This window comes from Cetorhinus maximus, chromosome 11, assembly GCF_964194155.1.
Source record: "Cetorhinus maximus chromosome 11, sCetMax3.hap1.1, whole genome shotgun sequence".
Lineage (NCBI taxonomy): Eukaryota > Metazoa > Chordata > Chondrichthyes > Lamniformes > Cetorhinidae > Cetorhinus > Cetorhinus maximus.
In genome coordinates, this window is record NC_135889.1 from 99457459 (window position 1) to 99477546 (window position 20088).

At 42.5% G+C, this 20088-nt stretch overlaps 1 protein-coding gene across 1 annotated transcript in view; it reads left to right on the forward strand.

Annotated features, from left to right (window-relative positions):
- arhgap15 (Rho GTPase activating protein 15) overlaps positions 1-20088 on the forward strand; it is a 776478-nt gene that overhangs the window by 548831 nt on the left and 207559 nt on the right. Inside the window, exon 12 of the mRNA XM_078552497.1 lies at positions 14805-14882. Within this exon, the coding sequence (XP_078408623.1) occupies positions 14805-14882 (78 nt within the window). The remainder of the gene's footprint in view (positions 1-14804; positions 14883-20088) is intronic.

The following is a 20088-nucleotide window of genomic DNA, read 5'->3' on the forward strand; positions in this document are numbered from 1 at the left end:
GGTTTCATGCTTTTTCCAAGGCCCGCCAGGGCTCCCGGCCTCCCCGCCAACATTAAGGCTGGACCGGCAGGTCCATCAATCAAGTTAATTAGTTTTTTAATGGCCTTAATAGGCTGTTGACAGTTCGGCAGGTGCACAGCCGATTTGGCTGCGTACCCGCAGAACTGAAAATCTAACTAACGCAGGGTGACGTTGGGATGCACGCCCGACGTATCCCTGTGTCATTTGACGCATCAGTAAGTGGGCCCCACCCCCAAGACAGAGCTTTTCTTTATTGAGAGAGTTTATCAACTTGTTCAGTTTCACGGATCTTCTCCCACACAACCCAATGTCCAAGCTAACCCCTATTTATACTTTTTTGAGATAAATAAAGCTCAATAAATCAAGCAAAAATCAATAAATGAGAGTGGGTAAACAGTAAACGGTAAACACTGTAACTAAAACAAAAACATGAAAGGAAACTTCACTAATTAAAGCAAAATATAGTTTCCAGGGGTGACGATGCACCCCAGCCAACCCATGGTGCCCATTGATCACGGAAGGCCGTTAGCATACACCGGTAAACACCGTGTGTTCCCTCTCCAGGGCCAATCCCCTATTTATACGTGCCCAAAGACAATTAATACCCTATTACTCTTAACTTTATTGATGTAATTGATATTAACAAACCGTAACAATGTAATTGATTAGACATTGAAACTAGGTGAATGACAGAGCAGGCTTCCTACTTCCTTTATTCATATGTTCATACATTTACAAAGAGATATTAATGGGTTGAGTGAATGGGGAAAACTATAACAAATTGATTTCAATATAGGCAAATGTGAAATCATCCACTATGGACCTGGGTCCAGATATGTAGATCATTAAAATGTTATGAACAGATACAGAAAATAATCAAAAATGTGAACGGAATGCTGGACTTAATATCTAAAGGAATAGAATACAAGGGGGTAGAAGTTATGCTTCAAATGTACAAAGCTCTGGTTAGACCATACCTGGAGTACTGGAAGCAGTTCTGGGCACCAAATCCTAGGAAGGATAATGTATTATCACATTCTGCTTTCTTACCTTTGCTGTTATCAGCATCTATTTTAGCCCTTACCACTATCATTAACACTCCCTTTGTCTTTCCGTTCATGACATCTTTGTCAATCTTTCCTTTTGCCCTCACCTATTTCTGACCTTCTATCCATCCTCACTTGCTCCACCACCCCCCTCCCCCTTAAACTGTATAAATTTCATCACCTTCCTACTTCTCTTCAGCTCTGAAGAAGGGTCATACGGACTCGAAACATCTACACTGTTTCTCTCCCCATAGATGCTGTCAGACCTGCTGAGTTTTTCCACCATTTTCTGTTTTTGTTTCAGATTTCCAGCATCGACAGTATTTTGCTTTTATCCTAAGAAGGATATGTTGGCCATGAAGGGAGAGCAGCATGGATTTACTATAATAATATCTGGACTGCAGGGGGTTGAGCTCTGAGGATGGATTAAACGAACTAGTATTGCATTCCCTGAAATTTAAAAGATTAAGTTGACTTGAACTGAGTTTTCAAGATATTATGGGGAACAGATACGTTAGATAGAAACTACTTCTACTAGTTTGTGTGTCTAGAACTAGGGGATATAGTCAAAATATCTCAAGCTTGACTTGTCAAGAGTAAAATTAAGAAACACTTCCACACAAAGGGCAGTAGAAGTTTAGAACTATCTTCCACAAACACCAATTTTTGCTGGATAAGTTTAAAACTGACACAGGTAGATTTTCCTCAGCCAAAGGTATTAAGAGATATGGGAAAAAGGCAGGCATATGGAGTTAGGTCATGGATCATCCATGATCTTATTGAATGGTGGAACAGGCTCTAGGGGCAAAATAGCCTACCCTTGTTCCTATGTTCCCATTCTCCTTGGCATTGACTTCAGGTTTTCTGGCAGCCTTCCCAATGCACCAAGTATTTTGTTATGCAAACCGATCAGACCATATTGCCATCCTCCACGAAATAGATCTACCTCTTTCACCCATTCCAGTCATTCCTCCAAGCAATGGGTAGAGTATGCTGCCCGAAATGTGGACACCTACCGCTTCTTCTAATGAACTCTTTTAAGGCAACAATTGTTCTTTCCAGAGCAAATTTTACATGGTGTAACTGTAAAATCGTTGTACTCAATGTGACCGTTCTCACCTGAAAACGTTCAAACACTGTTAGAATGACAATCTTTTTAATGCCTTAATAATTTTCTTTCCTGGGTTGCTTGCGACAGTGTCCAGCAGATTAATCTTTAACTCCTGGCAACCCCACAAGGTTGGCAACCTTAATTTTATCCCTTTTTCTCTGCTTATCATAAATACTGTTGGAAGTGGGGTCAACTGCACCATACCCAAACCCGCATATGAGCAGCCATATTGGGCTGGATTTTGCGGTCCTGAAACACAACTAAATGGAGGTGGGAGGGCAAAAAAATGACCACGGAGTGATGAAGGCAGAAGTCCCACCTCTGTTTTCACTGCCGGCCATTTTGTGGGGTGCGGGTAAGGGCGCAGAACGGGAAGCCCACCCATCGTTATAGTATGGTCCAAGATCAGACCTTGCACGATTTTCACCAGGATGGGTGGGTTTTGGAAACCCTCCCTGTCCCTGCCACGTGAGAAGAGATGGAAATGGCCACAAAGGTGGGACAGAAGGCCAGGCAACTTGTTGAAAGTTAAGTTAAAGGATTTTTAGGGGCTTAAGGGTGACATTGGAGGCAGGTAATATTGAGGGAGTTCTGTAAAGGAAGAGCTAGAGGCAGCGGGAGGATTCAATGGAAGGGCCAAATTTTGGGCAGGAGTAGATTTTGATCGGCCCTCTCTCATTTTTAAGTGCCAGCAAGTGGTGCTCAAACCTGTTGCTGGCAATTATAAGGGATCATCCAAACTCTTGAAAAAAATGGTAGCTGAGGTGGGCCATTCAGCAGGCCAACTTTGGGGTCATCCCACCTCAGTCGCTGCCTCAGGTTTGCCAATTGAGATTGTAGACCCGTTTCTGGCACAAAGTGGGGCCTTCAACTGGGAAAATCCCATTTCCGGCAGCCTGGCAACAGAGATGGGATCATGATGTGGGATCGATTCCTGCCACCAATGCCAAAATCTGCACCATTGTGATAGCAAATAAAGGAAATAAATCATACAACAAATTCCACATCATTAGCATCCTGGTGGCACTGGATGCAAGAAATACTTGTTTGTAATTCCCAAGGGGAATTAAAATTTAAATGGCTATTCAATTGCATCACCAATAGCGCAACAGCTGAAGTTTACCCCAATGGACTGCTGGTCCAGTTATACTCTGGCACAGCATTGCAGTGTCATACTCTCCTCCCCGATATGCTAGTGTATCTGACTGAGGTAATAATTGAAGCCAGGGTCCAGCATGAGGCAGGTGCAAGTTCTACTCTGCTCAAGATCTTTCTCCAAAGGTGTCTATGAGCTCTGAGCTCCTATGTAAAACAGCTGGATGTTGCCATCAGCCATCAAACCAAAGCAAGACCAAAAATACCTAATGGCTTGAATTTTTCAGGCGGCGGGTGGGCTTGGCGGGAGCAGGTGGGGGTGGTCACGGAGCTGATCGCTACTCGCAATCGACTGCGCGCTGCCATTTTACACAAGCCGTGGCACTCAGCGCTACCTGTGCGGGTAGGGGGAGGAGGGAGAGTTGGGGCCAGCGCTCTTTCACCCAGGCACACGAAAGATCACTTCAATCTCCCGGAGGCATGGAGCTGCCTCAGGGAGATTGAATTGATGTTGAAATAATTAAATAAATAGTTTCAAAATTTATTTAAACATGTCCCATCTCATGTGACTGTGTCACATGAGATGGGACATGTTTTTATATTTAGGGAAATGTTTTTATTTATTTAATAAAAGCTTTCGGAGACCTCATCCCGCTCATGGATGAGGTTTCCTAAAAAACGCAAGGCCGCTTGGCCTTTTCGCCTGCCTGCCAACCTTAAGTTTGGACTGGCAGCGTTAACAACTGCATCAATTACTTTCTTGATGGCCTTAATAGGCCGTTTACATATCGGCGGGCACACAGCCAACTCCAGCACACGCCCGTCAAACGAAATATCGTGGGACTGCGCGATGATGTCGGGACGTACGCCTGACGTCATCATGCGTCAGTTTACGCATCGGTGTGTCGGCCCCTCCCCTGCACACCGACTGAAAAATCCTGCCCAATTTTGCCATAGTCATAAAGAAACATTCTAATGATCATTGGACTTCTCTTCAAATACCAGATACCGGCTTGTATCATGTTTCTGGTGCCAACTTTGACAGAAACCTAAGAAAAGAGTACAACTAAACAATCTTTCAATTCACACAAAATTGAATTCCCAGTTGTGTTTCTGACCCTTATATATCCAGCATTATACTAAAATTACTGTCAAGAGATAGGAATACACTACAAATTCCTTATGTCATATGGTATCTGTGTGCAATAAACATGTTAAAAGTCTATGAACACTTACAAACTTTCAAGGAGAACTTTCAGTGGGAAATCCTTTAAAATTCCTAAATTTGATGGATGAATAATTGGAATTTTTCCACAGAACAAGTAAAATCATGAACAATTAAACTGTTCTTTGCTTTATTTTTGAATGGTCGATAGATTTTTACTCTTTTTAAACCATTAAATATGAATGTGGTTTTGAAAATGACATGTAGAAGGTGTGCATTTTACTGAGCACTGAAACTTTGTCTAAGATCCAGATCCAAAACTTACGTTTTCTCCAACTACCTATGCTAAAAGTTTTGAGCCATTTCTGACTATTTATTTCTAAACCAAGTTTGGAAGAAGCACTTCACCTTAATGCAACCAAACTAAATGTAGCCACTACAAATACAAAGAGCTTTAGGAAAGCTCACTAAAGAGGCTTTATGTCTTGGAGGACATCATGGTTAGAAGAGTGATTGTGCACTAGTTAATCATCTGCCTGATAAACAGAATAATTAATTTTGAAATATTAAAGAATAATTTCAAATAGCGTTAACAGGCCTAATACCTGACTTCGCAAATTAGGTGAACTTTAGTTTGTCCAAGCTGAGGCTCATTTTCTTTCATAGACTTTATTGATCTTTTTTTCTATGTTTACACATTTATAGCATAAATTTATCTGCCATGCAGAAGGATCTCTTTACTGCATATTATTGATGTGTCTAAAGCATATTGGCCAGTATGAAAAATGGGATTAAATTGTATGGGATTGCTTCTAACTGTCATATAAATCCTTTGAAGATTGTATCAATTGCATTTTTTAAACCTTGCAGATAAAATTTAACTTTAGCATTGGTGCAAAATGGACAATAGTGGATTGGTTGCCCATCATACACCTTGCCTAATTTTCCTTTGCATTGAAATTACTGGAGAGGACAATTGAATGCTGTGTCTCGAACAGTGTGAGTTAGATTTCAGCCTCACTGCCTTGTCACACTAGGCTAATTAATAGAATCCATCTCTTAGTGATATTAAAAATGTATATGTATTTGTTCTAAGAGTTGTTTTTGCACTTGTCAAGGAATGGAATACTTACCTGATTTAAGTCTCATCAGTTTAAATATATTACAATTAATTCATATAATACATAATATAATATAAGACAATATATAAGTTCCTCTATTTAACACCAACAATGCACCTAAACCTGAAATAAGCACCCCCATGTAATAGCATGGCATTTTTCCATTTCCCAGACCAGCAATCCTGTAATTGTTATGAGACCAACAATTTAACAACAGTAAAAGGCTATTTTGTGTTATTAACCCAGATATTTGAGGAACTGGGCTAATGTTGACCAAGTTCATTTTATATAGAATTCATACTAAGGAACCAAGGCCTGCTTGCAACTGAACTTAGGTCCCAGATGTGAAATGCCAGTGTTACACATGACATTAAAGCAATCCCCAGTGAAAGCTATCCAAAAAAATGAGAATGTGCACAGAAGGCAAGACCTAATCTGAACTACAGCATGAGTTCACAGCTGCTCAGAACACCAGCTTAGTTTTGGGAATTAGATCAGTTTGGACTAGTACTGCCAGCACTGAGATCTTGGCACTTAACATCATGATCTATACGAGAGCTAGGTTCCCTTTTCTGCTGTGCTTATTTACAATGATGCAGTGCCATTCTCTCTTAGTGAAGCAGCAAAGATTGCAATTCCAAATGTGAAGTAGCATTGATTCACCCATTAATTCTTAGCAACATGAGCTTTACTCATATGAGTGCTAAGTAGAGTGTGTATTAGTTTGTCAAGTGTTTGAAAATAGCTAAGCTAACATAGACAGAGTGAAAAAAAATCACTTTTTCGCCTAATTAGCACAGCCCTTCATAGCAACTTGGGCATGCACTGTATTCTAGATTTACAAAGTGCATTGGAAAGGAGACATAGCTCACTGCTCCTGTGGCAACCAAGACATTCGATATACAGGAACCCAGATTTATGAACCTGTCTAATTCCACCATTAAGGAGTTAAACAAATGGTCTGGTTTTATTTTCAAATGATCAGCTCCAATTTTAAATTCACTGCCTGTTTGCAGAGACACTTTTTTGTCTTCACTTCTGCTGACTCTATTGCTTTCATGCTTCGAGTGATTCACTATAGCAGCTACAGTGCAGTGACCAAGTTGTAGCTTCTTATAATGAATTGAACCATGTGAGAAATGAAGATCTGTGGCCCCCCAAACCTTGTTGTGGCTGTCAGCCTCGAAACATTATTATACTTTCCGCTCTGTAATAGCATCTGATAAAAATACAAGTTGGGTATTTAATTTTTTTGTCACCTGAATTGCTTTAAAAATAGCATTTCATTACATTGATAATATATTCTATGTTTATACATACTTTCAATAGTAGCTATATAGTTTTGTTGAATACTTGTCTCTCTGGAAGAAATCTAAATAAGCAGCTTGATGCTGCATATGAAACACAATACAGGTAAATCTTTTGCCGGAATGGGATAAGAGTGCAGGTAGCAAGCCTGCACTCCCAATCTGGCCAGCCCCATTGCGGGGATCGGTATCTCCTAGTCTTCCACAATTTTCATCGAGTTGGGCCAGCTTCTCCATGACTCATGGTCCACAACCCCTCAGAGGAGTTCTGAACCATAGTCTGGATTCGGGAACCTTTAGGGTTGTACAACCTATAGGCCTGAACTTTTCGCTCTTTGGGCAGACGCGATTGGTGGGCCCGGGAGCGGACAGGAAATGGGCCCCCGACTGCGATCTGCCCCCGATCGCGATTTCAACCAGCTAGCGTGAAATGCACGCTCAGAAAGGCTCAGCACCGTTGGCGGGGGGTGGGAAGAGAGCGGGTGCTGATGTATATGAGGGTGCTGGTGAGCACTTCCAGTGAGTTCCCTGAAGGCAGACCACTGCCCCAGGGAGCTGCAGACCCCTACAGGATAAATGAAACAGCAAAAATGCTGCAAAGTATGTCCATGCAGCACAATCAAGCACCTGAAAGCATACCTCATAAAAAACCAGTACCCAGGTATCTCTTTTTATTTTATTCCTCCAACAGAAATGTCATCCCGCCCTGGGTCGAAGTTTGAGCAAAACTGTAAAGGCCGCCTGGCAGATTGGCCCCTCCGCCAACCGTAAAAGTGGACGGGCCACAAAAAAATCACTTTCAATTGCTTCCTTAATAGGCTTAATGGCCTGCCTAATTGTCAGCGGGCGCACTTCCCACTGCTGTGCATGCCCACCCACCTGAAGATTGTTCACGTGCGGCATGACATCGGGGCGCTTGCCCAACGTCATCTCGTGCTATTTCACAACTGTTCAGGTCGGGCGCAGGCCCACAAAGCATAAAATCCTGCGTGTAGGAACAGCGTTTTTTTCAAAGAATATTCCTGAGGTTTTTTTTTTCTCAGCAGTTCCACTTACCTTTGTTATCATGTAGCTCACTGGCTAAGTACTGTGCTCCTCTCAACCTCATATTTAAGGAACATGGTACACTGCTTTCTGTCTCCCCACTCCCCCTTGCTCCTTTGATTACTGCTGTTCCCCCCGACGTGTCCTTTGAACTCCCAACCCAACCTGGCCTCAGATCCCCTGTACTGTTGATGCCACACCAGCCTGATGTCCTTGAGACCTTAGGCCCAATAGAAAGGGTGGGGCACGCATGTAGTGCCTCAAGCTTAACCATTCAGCCCTGAACATAATCTTTCATTGCTGGCAATTTAAATTAAATTTAAATCACCATTGTGATTTGTAGTAACAGACATTATGAGGTACATTACTTATTACTGACACATCAATGATTTTGGTGCGTATTCTAATGGTGATAATCTTTTATTCATTTATTGGATGTGGGTGTCGCTGGCTAGGCCAGCATTTATTGCCCATCCCCAGTCGCCCTTGAGAAGGTGGTGGCAAACTGCCTTCTTGAGCCGCTGCAGTCCATGTGGTGTAGATACATCCACAGTGCTGTTAGGGAGGGAGTTCCAGGATTTTGACCCAGCAGCTGTGAGGGAACAGCGATATATTTCCAAGTCAGGTTGGTGAGTGGTTTGGATGAGGACTTCCAGGTGGTGGTGTTCCCATGTGTTTGCTGCCCTTGTCTTTTTAGATAGTAGCGGTCATGGGTTTGGAAGATGCTGTCTAGTATGGGCGCAAAAATCATTAATCCAATGACTCAGGAGTGGGATGTGAAATGGGCCTATGTGACTGGGCTGTGCATGAGGAGAAGGAGGCATTGGGGCACTTGAAAAAAGGAACCAGGAAGCCTGGATCAGGGAGTGGGTGTTAAACAAATAGAAGCTGCTGCTGTATCCGTTGCTGTAAAGTAAAAGATTGAACTGAATCGGCCATACAGTGCATAAGGTCAGAACTGACGGTTCAGATAAAGGTGATAAAAACAAAAAACTGCGGATGCTGGAAATCCAAAACAAAAACAGAAATACCTGGAAAAACTCAGCAGGTCTGGCAGCATCGGCGGAGAAGAACAAAGCTGACGTTTCGAGTCCTCATGACCCTTCAACAGAGTCATGAGGACTCGAAACGTCAGCTTTGTTCTTCTCCGCCGATGCTGCCAGACCTGCTGAGTTTTTCCAGGTATTTCTGTTTTTGTTTCAGATAAAGGTGATCCTGGGGGATCCATGTAATCAAGACTGACGGCAGCAGAGCTCAGAAAGTTCTGGTGAAGTGCACCATTTTGTTGAGTTTCTGCAGTGCATCTTGTAGATGGTACACACTGTTGCCATTCAGACTCTAACACTCCTGAGCTCCACGGGTTGGGGGGTGGGGGGGTGAAGGCCAACCCTTAACACTTCAACACACTGATCCATGCCAACATGGTACTCCCCTCCCGAGTGCAGCATGTCGTTAAACCTTTTGCGGCACTGCACCCATGTGTACCGCACAGTGTCGTGGCTGCTGGACCTGGGCTGCCACATTCTCCCAAGCGCTTTTTGTCAGGTGCAATGGCCTCCTCACTCCATCTCTGGGGAGAAGGGTGTCCCTCCTGGCAGCCACCTCCTCCGGGAGGACCGCGAGGCAGTCATCCGAAAATCGGGGGGACCAAGTGCCCATCCGACCTGCCCTCCCACCAGGCGTCTCCAGCCGCACTTGAGGCCATAACTTCAGTCTTCAGGACACAGAAAATATGATCTTCCCCGGCAGCCTTCAGGGAACTGCCTGTGCCGTTTTTAAACCAGCCGCCGGGTCGCCATTGGACCCGGTGGCTGACAGGTTCCCGCCCTCACGCGGCCCTTCCCGATCATTGGAAAGACGCGTTTCACGCCGGGCGGGCCTTAATTGGCCAGCCAGCATGAAGTCGCGGTTGGGGGGCCGATCGCGGGCAGCGGCCTGTTTCCCGACTGGTTGCGGGCCCGCTGATCACACGCGCCCACCAAGGGTAAAATTCACGTCATACAGTGCATTTGGACAGAAAAAAATAGCATTGTGCTCAAAACATTCTAACGTTACAAATGTCAACAGAAAAAAATTTGTAGCTTTAGAACTTTCTAATGGACGGATTCATCCCAAATTTGCACTGAAATGTGGTAATGGGCGGGAAAAGAGTACAAAATAATGAAAGGAATGGATAGAGTGGATAGGATAAAATTGTTTCCCTTGGTGGAGAATTCTAGAACCAGGGGACATAGATTCAAGATAAGTGGCAGAAGGTGTAGGGGAGACATGAGGAAGAACTTTTTTACGCGACAGTAGTGGGTGTCTGGAATTCGCTGCCCAAGTTGGTGGTAGAGGCAGAAACTTTAAACTCTTTTAAAAAATACCTGGATCTGCACCTTAAGTGCTGTAAACTGCAGGGCTTTGGGTCAGGTGCAGGAAGGTGGGATTAGAAAGGGCAACTGCGTGTCCTCGGGCTAGCATGGACAAGATGGGATGAATGGCCTCCTTCTGTGTTGTAATTTTTCTATGGTTCTATGGTTCTATGGTTCTAAGAGTCGTTTTACCTGCCAGCTGCAATGGCGGGTTTTTACGCATATCATCCCCTTCCCAGCATGTCCTGCCTCAATATAATGCATTCACGGGAAACACACCGGATTGCTGCCTCTGATTCGCCCACCCCCCTGTCACCTCAGGCCTTCAGTAATCTGGGCACCATATTTAAAGGGCACCGCTGCCCAGAGCTGGCACTCTCTAAGGGATCGAAAGCTTCTGGAAAGTCATGGCTGCCAAAGGGAGGAAACATACTGCCCTCAAATTCAAAGACTCCTCCCTCGAGCGCCTACTGGAAAGACGCACAAAGTTCTGTGCCTTCACAAAGATGGTGTCCGTGACCTCCTGGGTACACTTGTGTGTGGAGGCTTGCAAGATCCCGCACAGATCACCTGTGGACCCCTGGAAGGAGCCCTAGCATAAAAAGTGAGCACCGCGGTGACTTGCACAGCCACTGGCAGTGAATTCCCCCCATGTCCCTGTGGTGTCAAACACTGCAACAGGTGGCATATGTGACCGACCAGTTCCCTAGACATGCGCAGTCTTCAGTGACACTGGCTCTCGGCCACCTGTAAGAATGACGAGCGCCACCTATAGACCTTGGGTCTAGCAAGGCACCTAAAAGCAATGGCTCCCTGTGGATCTTCAGCTGCCTGCCGCCCCTTCATCTTGAGCGAGGTGCTCCTCCCTTTGCTGAGCCAGGCACCTCCGCCGCTCTTTTCTTCTTCTTTTCTGTTCCATGAGGCAAACCTTAGTAAAGACATTGCAAGGGGCTGTAAGCGCCTCCACCAGTGACTACGCCATGGTCACCTTTCACAAGGTGATTGTACAACTTGCCCAGTCGGCCAATTGTTGTGCTGCCCCCTAAAACGCACATTAATTTGCAGTCTGCGCCCAAGGGTTGAAAAGTTCTGGAGCATTTGGTAGCACTTTCATGCTTTTGTGTTGCTTGAGTGGACAGAAAAGCTTCAGCGGGCCGACTCCAAACATCTCAATGGAGATGCTGCTGAATGGTCTCAGCTGCGGAAGAATCCTCACATTTCACAAGCTTTTCCAAATGCGTAACTGCATCCCTCACTCCCCCCGAAATACCCCAGCATGTGCTTGTGTACTTCCTGCTGTCTGTGCTGTCATGCTGCTGCCCCGCGCCCCCCAGCCTCACCCACACTGGAGCCCTCGCCCCAGCACCACACTGAAAACCAACGAGGAAAAAGCAACTTGCCTGTGACCACCTCCACCCACCCCCCCACCACCCCCCCACCCCCACAATGCATGACGCATCTTCCTTGATGACCTACGGGTGATGCTCACGATCACTGTGCAAGTTTGTGTGCACTCACCTCCGAGTTCCCCCCACCAAGTTCAGGTTGCCAGGTTTTTAAAGGCATTCGTGAAGCACACCATTCTGAAGTCATGCTGACGTGGGCGGTAGATTTGACAATGGGGGATGACTCAGCGAGCAGGGCTTACAATGAAATGCTAAAGTATTGAAATTATGTTCCCGACGTGTGGCAGCAGGAAACGCAGCCCGCGATTGACGGGTGGAGCGGACGATTGCAAACTGGTTTCACAACGGTGTGAAACCAATTTTTGGCCTTCTCACCATATGGTCCCCATCTCTCCACCCTCCACGCGCCCCCCCACGCCCCCCACCCCCACCCGCCATGACCCCTGCCGCCAACAAGACTGGACGATTCCACCCCATGACTTTTTAAATCTTTGTATCCAGGTTTTGTGAAATCGTGGTCAGGTTACAGCTTGTCAAGCATAACGTTTTTGAGTAAAAGCATCAAATCTCACTGTTTCACTGCAATTCCCTTGATCGTCCCAGACCTTATGTGATTGAGTGGACAGGCATACCGACAACTCCCAGATCACCAGCATTACCTGCCCTGTATCAGCAATAAAGAGACATTCTATAGCAGTCCAGGGATGATATTCCTGCCAATTTTCTCACCGATTGTCCCTCCCTATTTGGAGAGGCTCACAGTCTGTTTTGCATGCCTCTCAAGTACCAGCATGACTGATATTGGGCATTGATATCAAGCTATGTTCTGACACTCCTGAACTACAGTGTTAGTCTTTAGACACCTTTTAGTCTGTATACATCACATTAGAAAGTGAGACTTTGCTTATGGCATTTAAAAAAAAAATTGTATTCAGATTTATTTTAGCACACAAGCCATATGTAACAAAAGTGATGGGAAGTCAACATTTTCACTTTAAAGCATTCACAACATATGCTGCTCACAATTTCCAGATTTATGCACTAACATTAAAAATTTATGTCACTTAAGATCTTCATTTAACTCACTAATCAACACAGACCTACATTCTAAAGTTGAGCTGTTAAATAATTAACATTTTCCTGTGTAATTATATTTCAAAAGATTTTATACGTCAGCAAAAGGCATATATTAACTTAATGACCTCTGAACTCAAAAAAGTCACTGGATGTTCATGTTGCAAAATGGGAAATTGAAGATCAACAACAGAAATCAAAACAAATTAAAAATGCACCTGTTTTACAAAATAAAATCTGATTATCACTTCTGCTCCTTTAATTTATCTTCATTAAATTATACTTTGATCTTAATTCAACTGCTTAATTACTTTGATGCCTTCCTATTTTCACAGTTGGTGATGAAAATATTTAGTTGCAAAACTGCTCAATTCTCAGATCTAATGCAGATGCTTGCAACGGTTCCTTAGTTTTAATGCTGGCTGATACCATTTGACACTTATACTTGGGATCTTTTCACAGTCCTAGCACTGTCCAACACTCAGATACAACAGATGTCCTTGGAATACATCCTCAGTCCTCGGATCCAAAGGATGCATTTGGGAGATTTCTTGAGTCCCCGTGCACATTGACACTTAGATCTGAACACACTGAAGTGATTCAATCATAAAGCTCTTTGTCTTATTAGTTAGCTTTCATTTTTCCAAACAAAATCAGGCATAAAGATGGGATCCTTTATCCCTGAATAAAAACAATAGCAACATTTTGAAAAGCTGACAATTGGTGGGCAATAAAAATCATTTACATAGCTTCCCCAAAGTACATTGAAAGTTTCAGCTCCTTTTCTGTATACCATGATGGGAGTGATATTGTCAAAATCAGGCAAACTGCTCTGAAAAATATAACAGATTCATACCATTTATATACAATATAAAGTCAGCAATTCCGAGGATAACATTCAAGCTTTCTTTTTATAAAACCATTTCCAGCAGAATATGTCTCTAAATACTTGCAATGAATCAAGTGATTGTACATCAGTGATCCTTTCTCTGCCCAACAGGAGACCCTGTGAACTCAAGATTCAGTTTTATTTCTCACTGTCTAAGCACTTCCGTCACATGACAGCACCTAACACACAGCCTCAGATATAGATGATACAACAGCACTGTGTATCATAGCATTGCACTTTGTGTAGGCAAACATATCTTCAAACCTCCACATCTATAAAATTTATTTAGAAAACTGCAAATAATAACTTCTTCCCAAAAAACCATCTCTAATGTAAAATGTTCCTGAAAACAGAATACACCAGCTGAATGTGTCCATAACTCAAACAAGACTGTGTAAGTGCCCAAATTCATCAGTGAAAGGATTTGAAATTCAGAATTCTATGATTCAGGACATGCCAATATTGCGATGCTTAATTAGTTTCTTGATGCAGATGGCGTAAGCCATTGGCTGCCCTCCTTTATGAGGTCTCTGATTCTCCAGTATATTCAAATTACTTTTCCAGGAAATTTTGGAGTAATTTCACAATGGGAACAGCATGATTTACAGTGCATGTCACAGATCATACCAATTCAGGAAATTATGTGCCTTAAATGTTAGTTGGTTTTTGCCTGGTAGTTGTATATTGAAAATATAAATTCCCTTCCAAACAACAGGAAGGGAACAGCATTGCCATAAGCATTGCAATGGTTCAAGAAATGGATTCACCACATACCTTCATGGGGAATCTAGGATGGGCAACAAACATAACATTGTCAATACTACACTTCTGGCATGAAACCAAAAAACATTTCATGCTCAAGCTTGTATTTTAAAATGTCTTGCTTCAAACATGTTTTGAGCTTATACTTATGCTACCTAATAATGGGTCTGATTTTTATAAACTCAAAGACCTTGGTCAGGTAAAATTAACATTATGAGACTGATCTGGTGAAAACAGACTATGAGATATGCGTTCACAGATGACTGAACTGCAGGAAATGTATATGCAGTGTCAGCCAGCAAGTTTGGGCAGACATAATTGCTCTAATAAGGCCGTAAGTTCAAGGAGCGTATAGAAGGAAATATTGTAAAATTTTAATTTAATCACAGATTAATGCTTGTTTTGTCAGGTTTGGATGCTGATGGCATTTACAGAGTAAGCGGCAATCTGGCTACGATACAGAAATTACGATTTGTAGTGGACCATGGTGAGTAGTGCCTAATGCATATGTGCAACTTCATTCTCATCAGCCTGTCTAAATGAAAATGGGAAGACTTTCTTCTTTGACATTTCTCTAGCTGCAGAGACTATGTTGAATTTAATCATTATAAATGGTTTCAAAACTGTTTCAAACTTCAAAATGATCTTTTATTACCATCTGAAAATAGATACTTCATTCCAACAAAGTGCTGTGTGCTAATTGAATCTTTATAGCTGTCCATTTCTTAATGCGGATTCCACACAATTGCGTATTCAGACCCTTGTTTGAACAGGGTGATCTCCTGAATATTCAGTGTTTGTTTTTCAAATCTTGCAGTTGCTCTCATTCAAAATGTCATGCACATGGATCCACAATATATTTGAATGTTTGCAAAATGTTTAAAGCTAGAAGCTTGGATCAAATATCAAATAACCGAATAGCCAAGTTTTGTTCAGCTGGTTATTCCCAACTGGAGTGCATTTGGATCAGTACGATATGATTCTTTTTATTTTGTTGCTCTACCTGAATGAAGCCATGTTTGGAAACTTTGATTTCTACTGCACGGATTTGTCCTTCTGTCATGTCTATAATTATGTCTTGTGCCAGGTAAATGACACTTTAATTCAGGTAAACCAGGCAATACAGAAAAACATGAGCCAAATTACTTGTCGTTTCAGGAAAAGTCAACTAAAAGCATTCAGTTTAAAGCACTGATCTGCCAGAGTCCATCACTTAATCCTACTTGTTTATCCTACACAGCCATTTAGCTTCATGTGGCAGTTTGTGTGGCATCATTTGGAGCAAATGAAATTGTCTGTTGCTTACTCAATTACATTGTAGGGAATCATAGAATAATAGAGCAATGGAGGAGTCCATTCGCTCCATTATGACTATTGAGGATCTTTGAAAGGGCCATCCAATTATCCTCACCCCACTTCTCTTTCTTTACCCTGCAAATCTTTCCAATTCAAGTATTTATCCAATTCTCTTTTGAAAGTAGCTCGTGAACCTGATTCTACTACCATTTCCTCAAGTATGTTCTAGATCATAAAAACTCGTGCATAGATATTCACTTACTAATGCCACCTCTGTTTCTATTTGTCAGAAATTTTAGTGAAAAAGTATAAAGCAGTGAAATCCACTACTTTATCACTAAAATTAGTGAATACAGAAATTTTATTTGCATAGAGGTTCACTGTGTGATTTCTTTGTGGTCATTAAGGGCCATTATAAATTGGATAACAAAATTTATATCACAAATTGTGTGGAATATATGGTGAAATACTTATCACTAAAAGGTATATAAACAGAACATGTGACACGTAATTCTGTAGCATTCAATTGTCCAGTTCTTTGTATCTGTCCCAACAGAAGAATATATGTAGTTAAAGTTATACTTAAGATCAATTAAAAAAATGAAGTATGATGCTACAGATTAGGCAGTTAGGAACATAGGATTTAAGAGCAGGAGTTGGCCATTCAGCGTTTTGAGCCTGCTCCACTATTTGATAAGAAAATGACTGATCTGGTTGTGGTCTCAATGCCACTTTCCTGTCTGCGCCCCCCACCCCCCTTCCCTCCACCAAGAACCCTTGACTCTCTTGTCAATCAAAAATCTAACTCAGCCATGAATAAATTCAATGACACAGCTTCCACTGCTTCCTGGGGTAGAGAATTCTACATACAATGACCCTTTGAGAGAAAGAAAATCCTCATCTCCACCTTAGAAGTGAGATCTCTTATTCTTAAACTGTGTTCCTTTGTTCTAGTCTCCCCCACAGAAGGAAACATGCTCATGGTAACCACCCTATCACGTCTCCTCAGGATCTTATGGATAGAATCTTACCTATGCTGGGTGGGTTGGGCGGGAGCGGGTGGGGGTGAGCGCGAAGCCGATCGCCACCTGCGATCAACTGCGCGCTGCTATTTTACACAGGCGAGCCAATAAGTCCAGCCCAGCATAACGCACGGCCGGTAGCGCTCAGCACTACCTGTCCGGGCGGGTGGAAGAGGGAGAGTCGGGGCCTGCGGCGCATGCACGCGAAAGAGCGCAGCAATCTCCCTGAGGCTCAGAGCAGCCTCAGGGAGATTAAGTACAAAACAAAAGTTTTTAAATAAGGAAGTAAAAAATTATTTAAACATGTCCCTTCATGTGACAGTGTCACATGAGCTGGGACATGCTTGTGAAGTTTACCAAATTTATTTATTAATTTTATAAAACCTTCAGGAAACCTCATCCTGCCCGTGGCCGCTTGGGTTCTTCGCCTGCCCACCAACCTTAAGGTTGGACGGGCAGCACTGTTAATCAGGTAAGTTACTTTCTTAATGGCCTTAATAGGCCGTTGACAGTTCGGTGGGTGTGCAGCTGGCTCTGGCGTATGCCCGCTGGACACAAAATCGAAATGACGCCCGATGACGTCAGGACGCACGCCTGACGTCATCTCACATCATTTTACGCATCGACATGTCAGGCCTGCCCCCGCATGCTGACGGCAATATTCTGCCCTATATGTTTCTGTAAGATCATCTCTCATTTTTCTAAACACCAATAAGTATAGGCCCAACCTGTTCAACCTTTCTTCATATGATAAGTCTCAGGAATGAGTCAAGTGAACCTCATCTGAACTGCTTCTAATGTATTTATATCCTTTTTCAAATAAGGAGACCAAAACTGTACACAGTGCTCCAGATGTGGTCTCACCAAGGTCCTGTACAGCTGCAGTAAAATGTCCCGACTTTTATATTCCATTTCCCTTGCAATAAACACCAACATTCCATTTGCCTCCCTAATCACGTGTGTACCTGCACACTCAGTTTTTGTGATTCATATACGAGGTCACCTGGATCCCTCTGTGCTACCGAATTCTGCAATCTCTCTTTATTTAAATAGTCTGCAATCTCTCTTTATTTAAATAGTATACTGCTTTTCTATTCTTCCTGCCAATTTTCCCACATTATATTCCATCTGCCAAATTTTTGCCCACTCATTTAACCTATCTATATACCTTTGCAGACTGTGTACCTCCTCATGACAACTACTTGCCTACCTATCTTTGTGTCATCAGCAAATTTAGATACCATATATTCAGTCTCTTCATCCAAGTCATTTATATTGATAATAAATAGTTGAAACCCAATCACTGATCTTCATGGCACTCCGCTAGTTACAGCTTGCCAACCTGAAAGAGACCCTTTTATCCCTACTCTCTACTTCCTGTTAGCTAACTAATCCTTTATCCATGCTAATAAGTTACCCCCTATACCATGTGCTCTTATCTTGTGCTCTTACCTTTGCTGCTGAATTATCAAATGCCTTTTAGAAATCCAAGTGCACTGCAACAGGTTTCCCTTATTACTTCCTCAAAAATCTCTAATAAATTGGTCAAACATGATTTCCTTTTTGACTCTGCCTGATCGTATTATTATTTTCTAGGTATTGTTCTATAACCGGCTTTAAAATGGATTTTAGCAATTTCCCTATGACCTGTTGTGGTGATTATTTTAAGCTCCCCTTCCTCTTGACCTCTTGATTTTCAAGTATCTTTGGGATGTTTTCTAAGTCTTCTGCACTGAAGACAGGCACAAAATACCTGCTCAACACCTCCACCATTTCCTTGTTTTCCATTATCCATTCCACAGACTCATTCTCCAGAGGACCAATACTAGCTCTAATTACTCTTTTCCTATTTAAATACTTGTAAATACTCTTACTATCTGCTTTTATATCACTACCTAGCTTCCTCTTATACTCTACTTTCTCCATCTTTATTATTTTTAGTCATTCTTTGCTGGCTCTTAAAATCTTACCAATCTTCTGACCTACCTTTAATATTTGCAGATCTGTAAAGTGTTTCTTTTAATTTTATACAATCCTTAAGTTCCTTATTTAACCACAAATGATGCATCTTTCTCAAAGAGTCTTTCTTTCTCACTGGGGTAAATCTATGTTGAGAATGATAAATATCTCCTTAAAGTCTGACGCTGCAACTCTCCTGTTCTCCCTTTTAACCTAATTTCCCAGTTGGCTTTAGCCAGCTCTGCCTTATAGTTAAAAGCAGAAAACTGCGGATGCTGGAAATCCAAAACAAAAACAAAAATAAAAATACCTGGAAAAACTCAGCAGGTCTGACAGCATCTGCAGAGAGGAACACAGTTAACGTTTCAAATCCGTATGACTCTTCAACAGAACTAAGGAAAAATAGAAGAGAGGTGAAATATAAACTGGTTTAAGGGGGGGTGGGACAGGTAGAGCTGGACAGAGGGCCAGTGATAGGTGGAGATTGCCAAAAGATGTCATAGACAAAAGGACAGAGAGGTGTTGACGGTGGTAATATTAGCTAAGAAATGTGCTAATAGGTGACGTTAAGGGTAAAAAGCAGGACGAGCAAGGTACAGATAGCCCTAGTGGGGGTGGGGAAGGGATCAAAATAGGCTAAAAGGTAGAGCTAAAACAATGGATGGAAATACATTTAAAAATAATGGAAATAGGTGGGAAAAGAAAAATCTATATAAATTGTTGGAAAAAAGGGGGATCGAAGAGGGGGTGGGGATGGAAGAGAGAGCTCATGATCTAAAATTGTTGAACTCAATATTCAGTCCGGAAGGCTGTAAAGTGCCTAGTCGGAAGATGAGGTGCTGTTCCTCCAGTTTGCGCTGAGCTTCACTGGAACATTGCAGCAGGCCAAGGACGGACATGTACCCTTATAGTTACCTTTATTTAGGCTTAAAACTCGAGTCTTAGACCCACATTGCTCTCCTTCAAACTGAACGTGTAATTCTGTCATGTTATGATCGCTGTTGCCTCAAGGCTCTTTTACCATGAGGTTAGTGATTAATCTTGTCTCATTGCACATTACCAGGTCTAGAATAGCCTGCTCACTGGTTGCTTTTAGAACGTACTGGTCTTAGAAATTGTCCTGAATACACTCTATGAACTCATTTTCCAGGCTACCTTTGCCAATCTGAAGCGTCCAATCTACATGTAAATTAACGTCACTAATGGTTATTGTGGTACCTTTTTTACATGTCCTATTTATTTCTTAATGTATGCTATGTCCTACAATGTAATTACTGTTAGATGGCCTATAAACTACTCCCTGAAATGACCTCTTAACTTCCCTATTTCTTAACTCTACCCAAACTGATTCTACATCTTGCTCTTTTGAGCTAAACTCATCTCTCACTGCTGTACTAGTGTCATCCTTAATTAGCA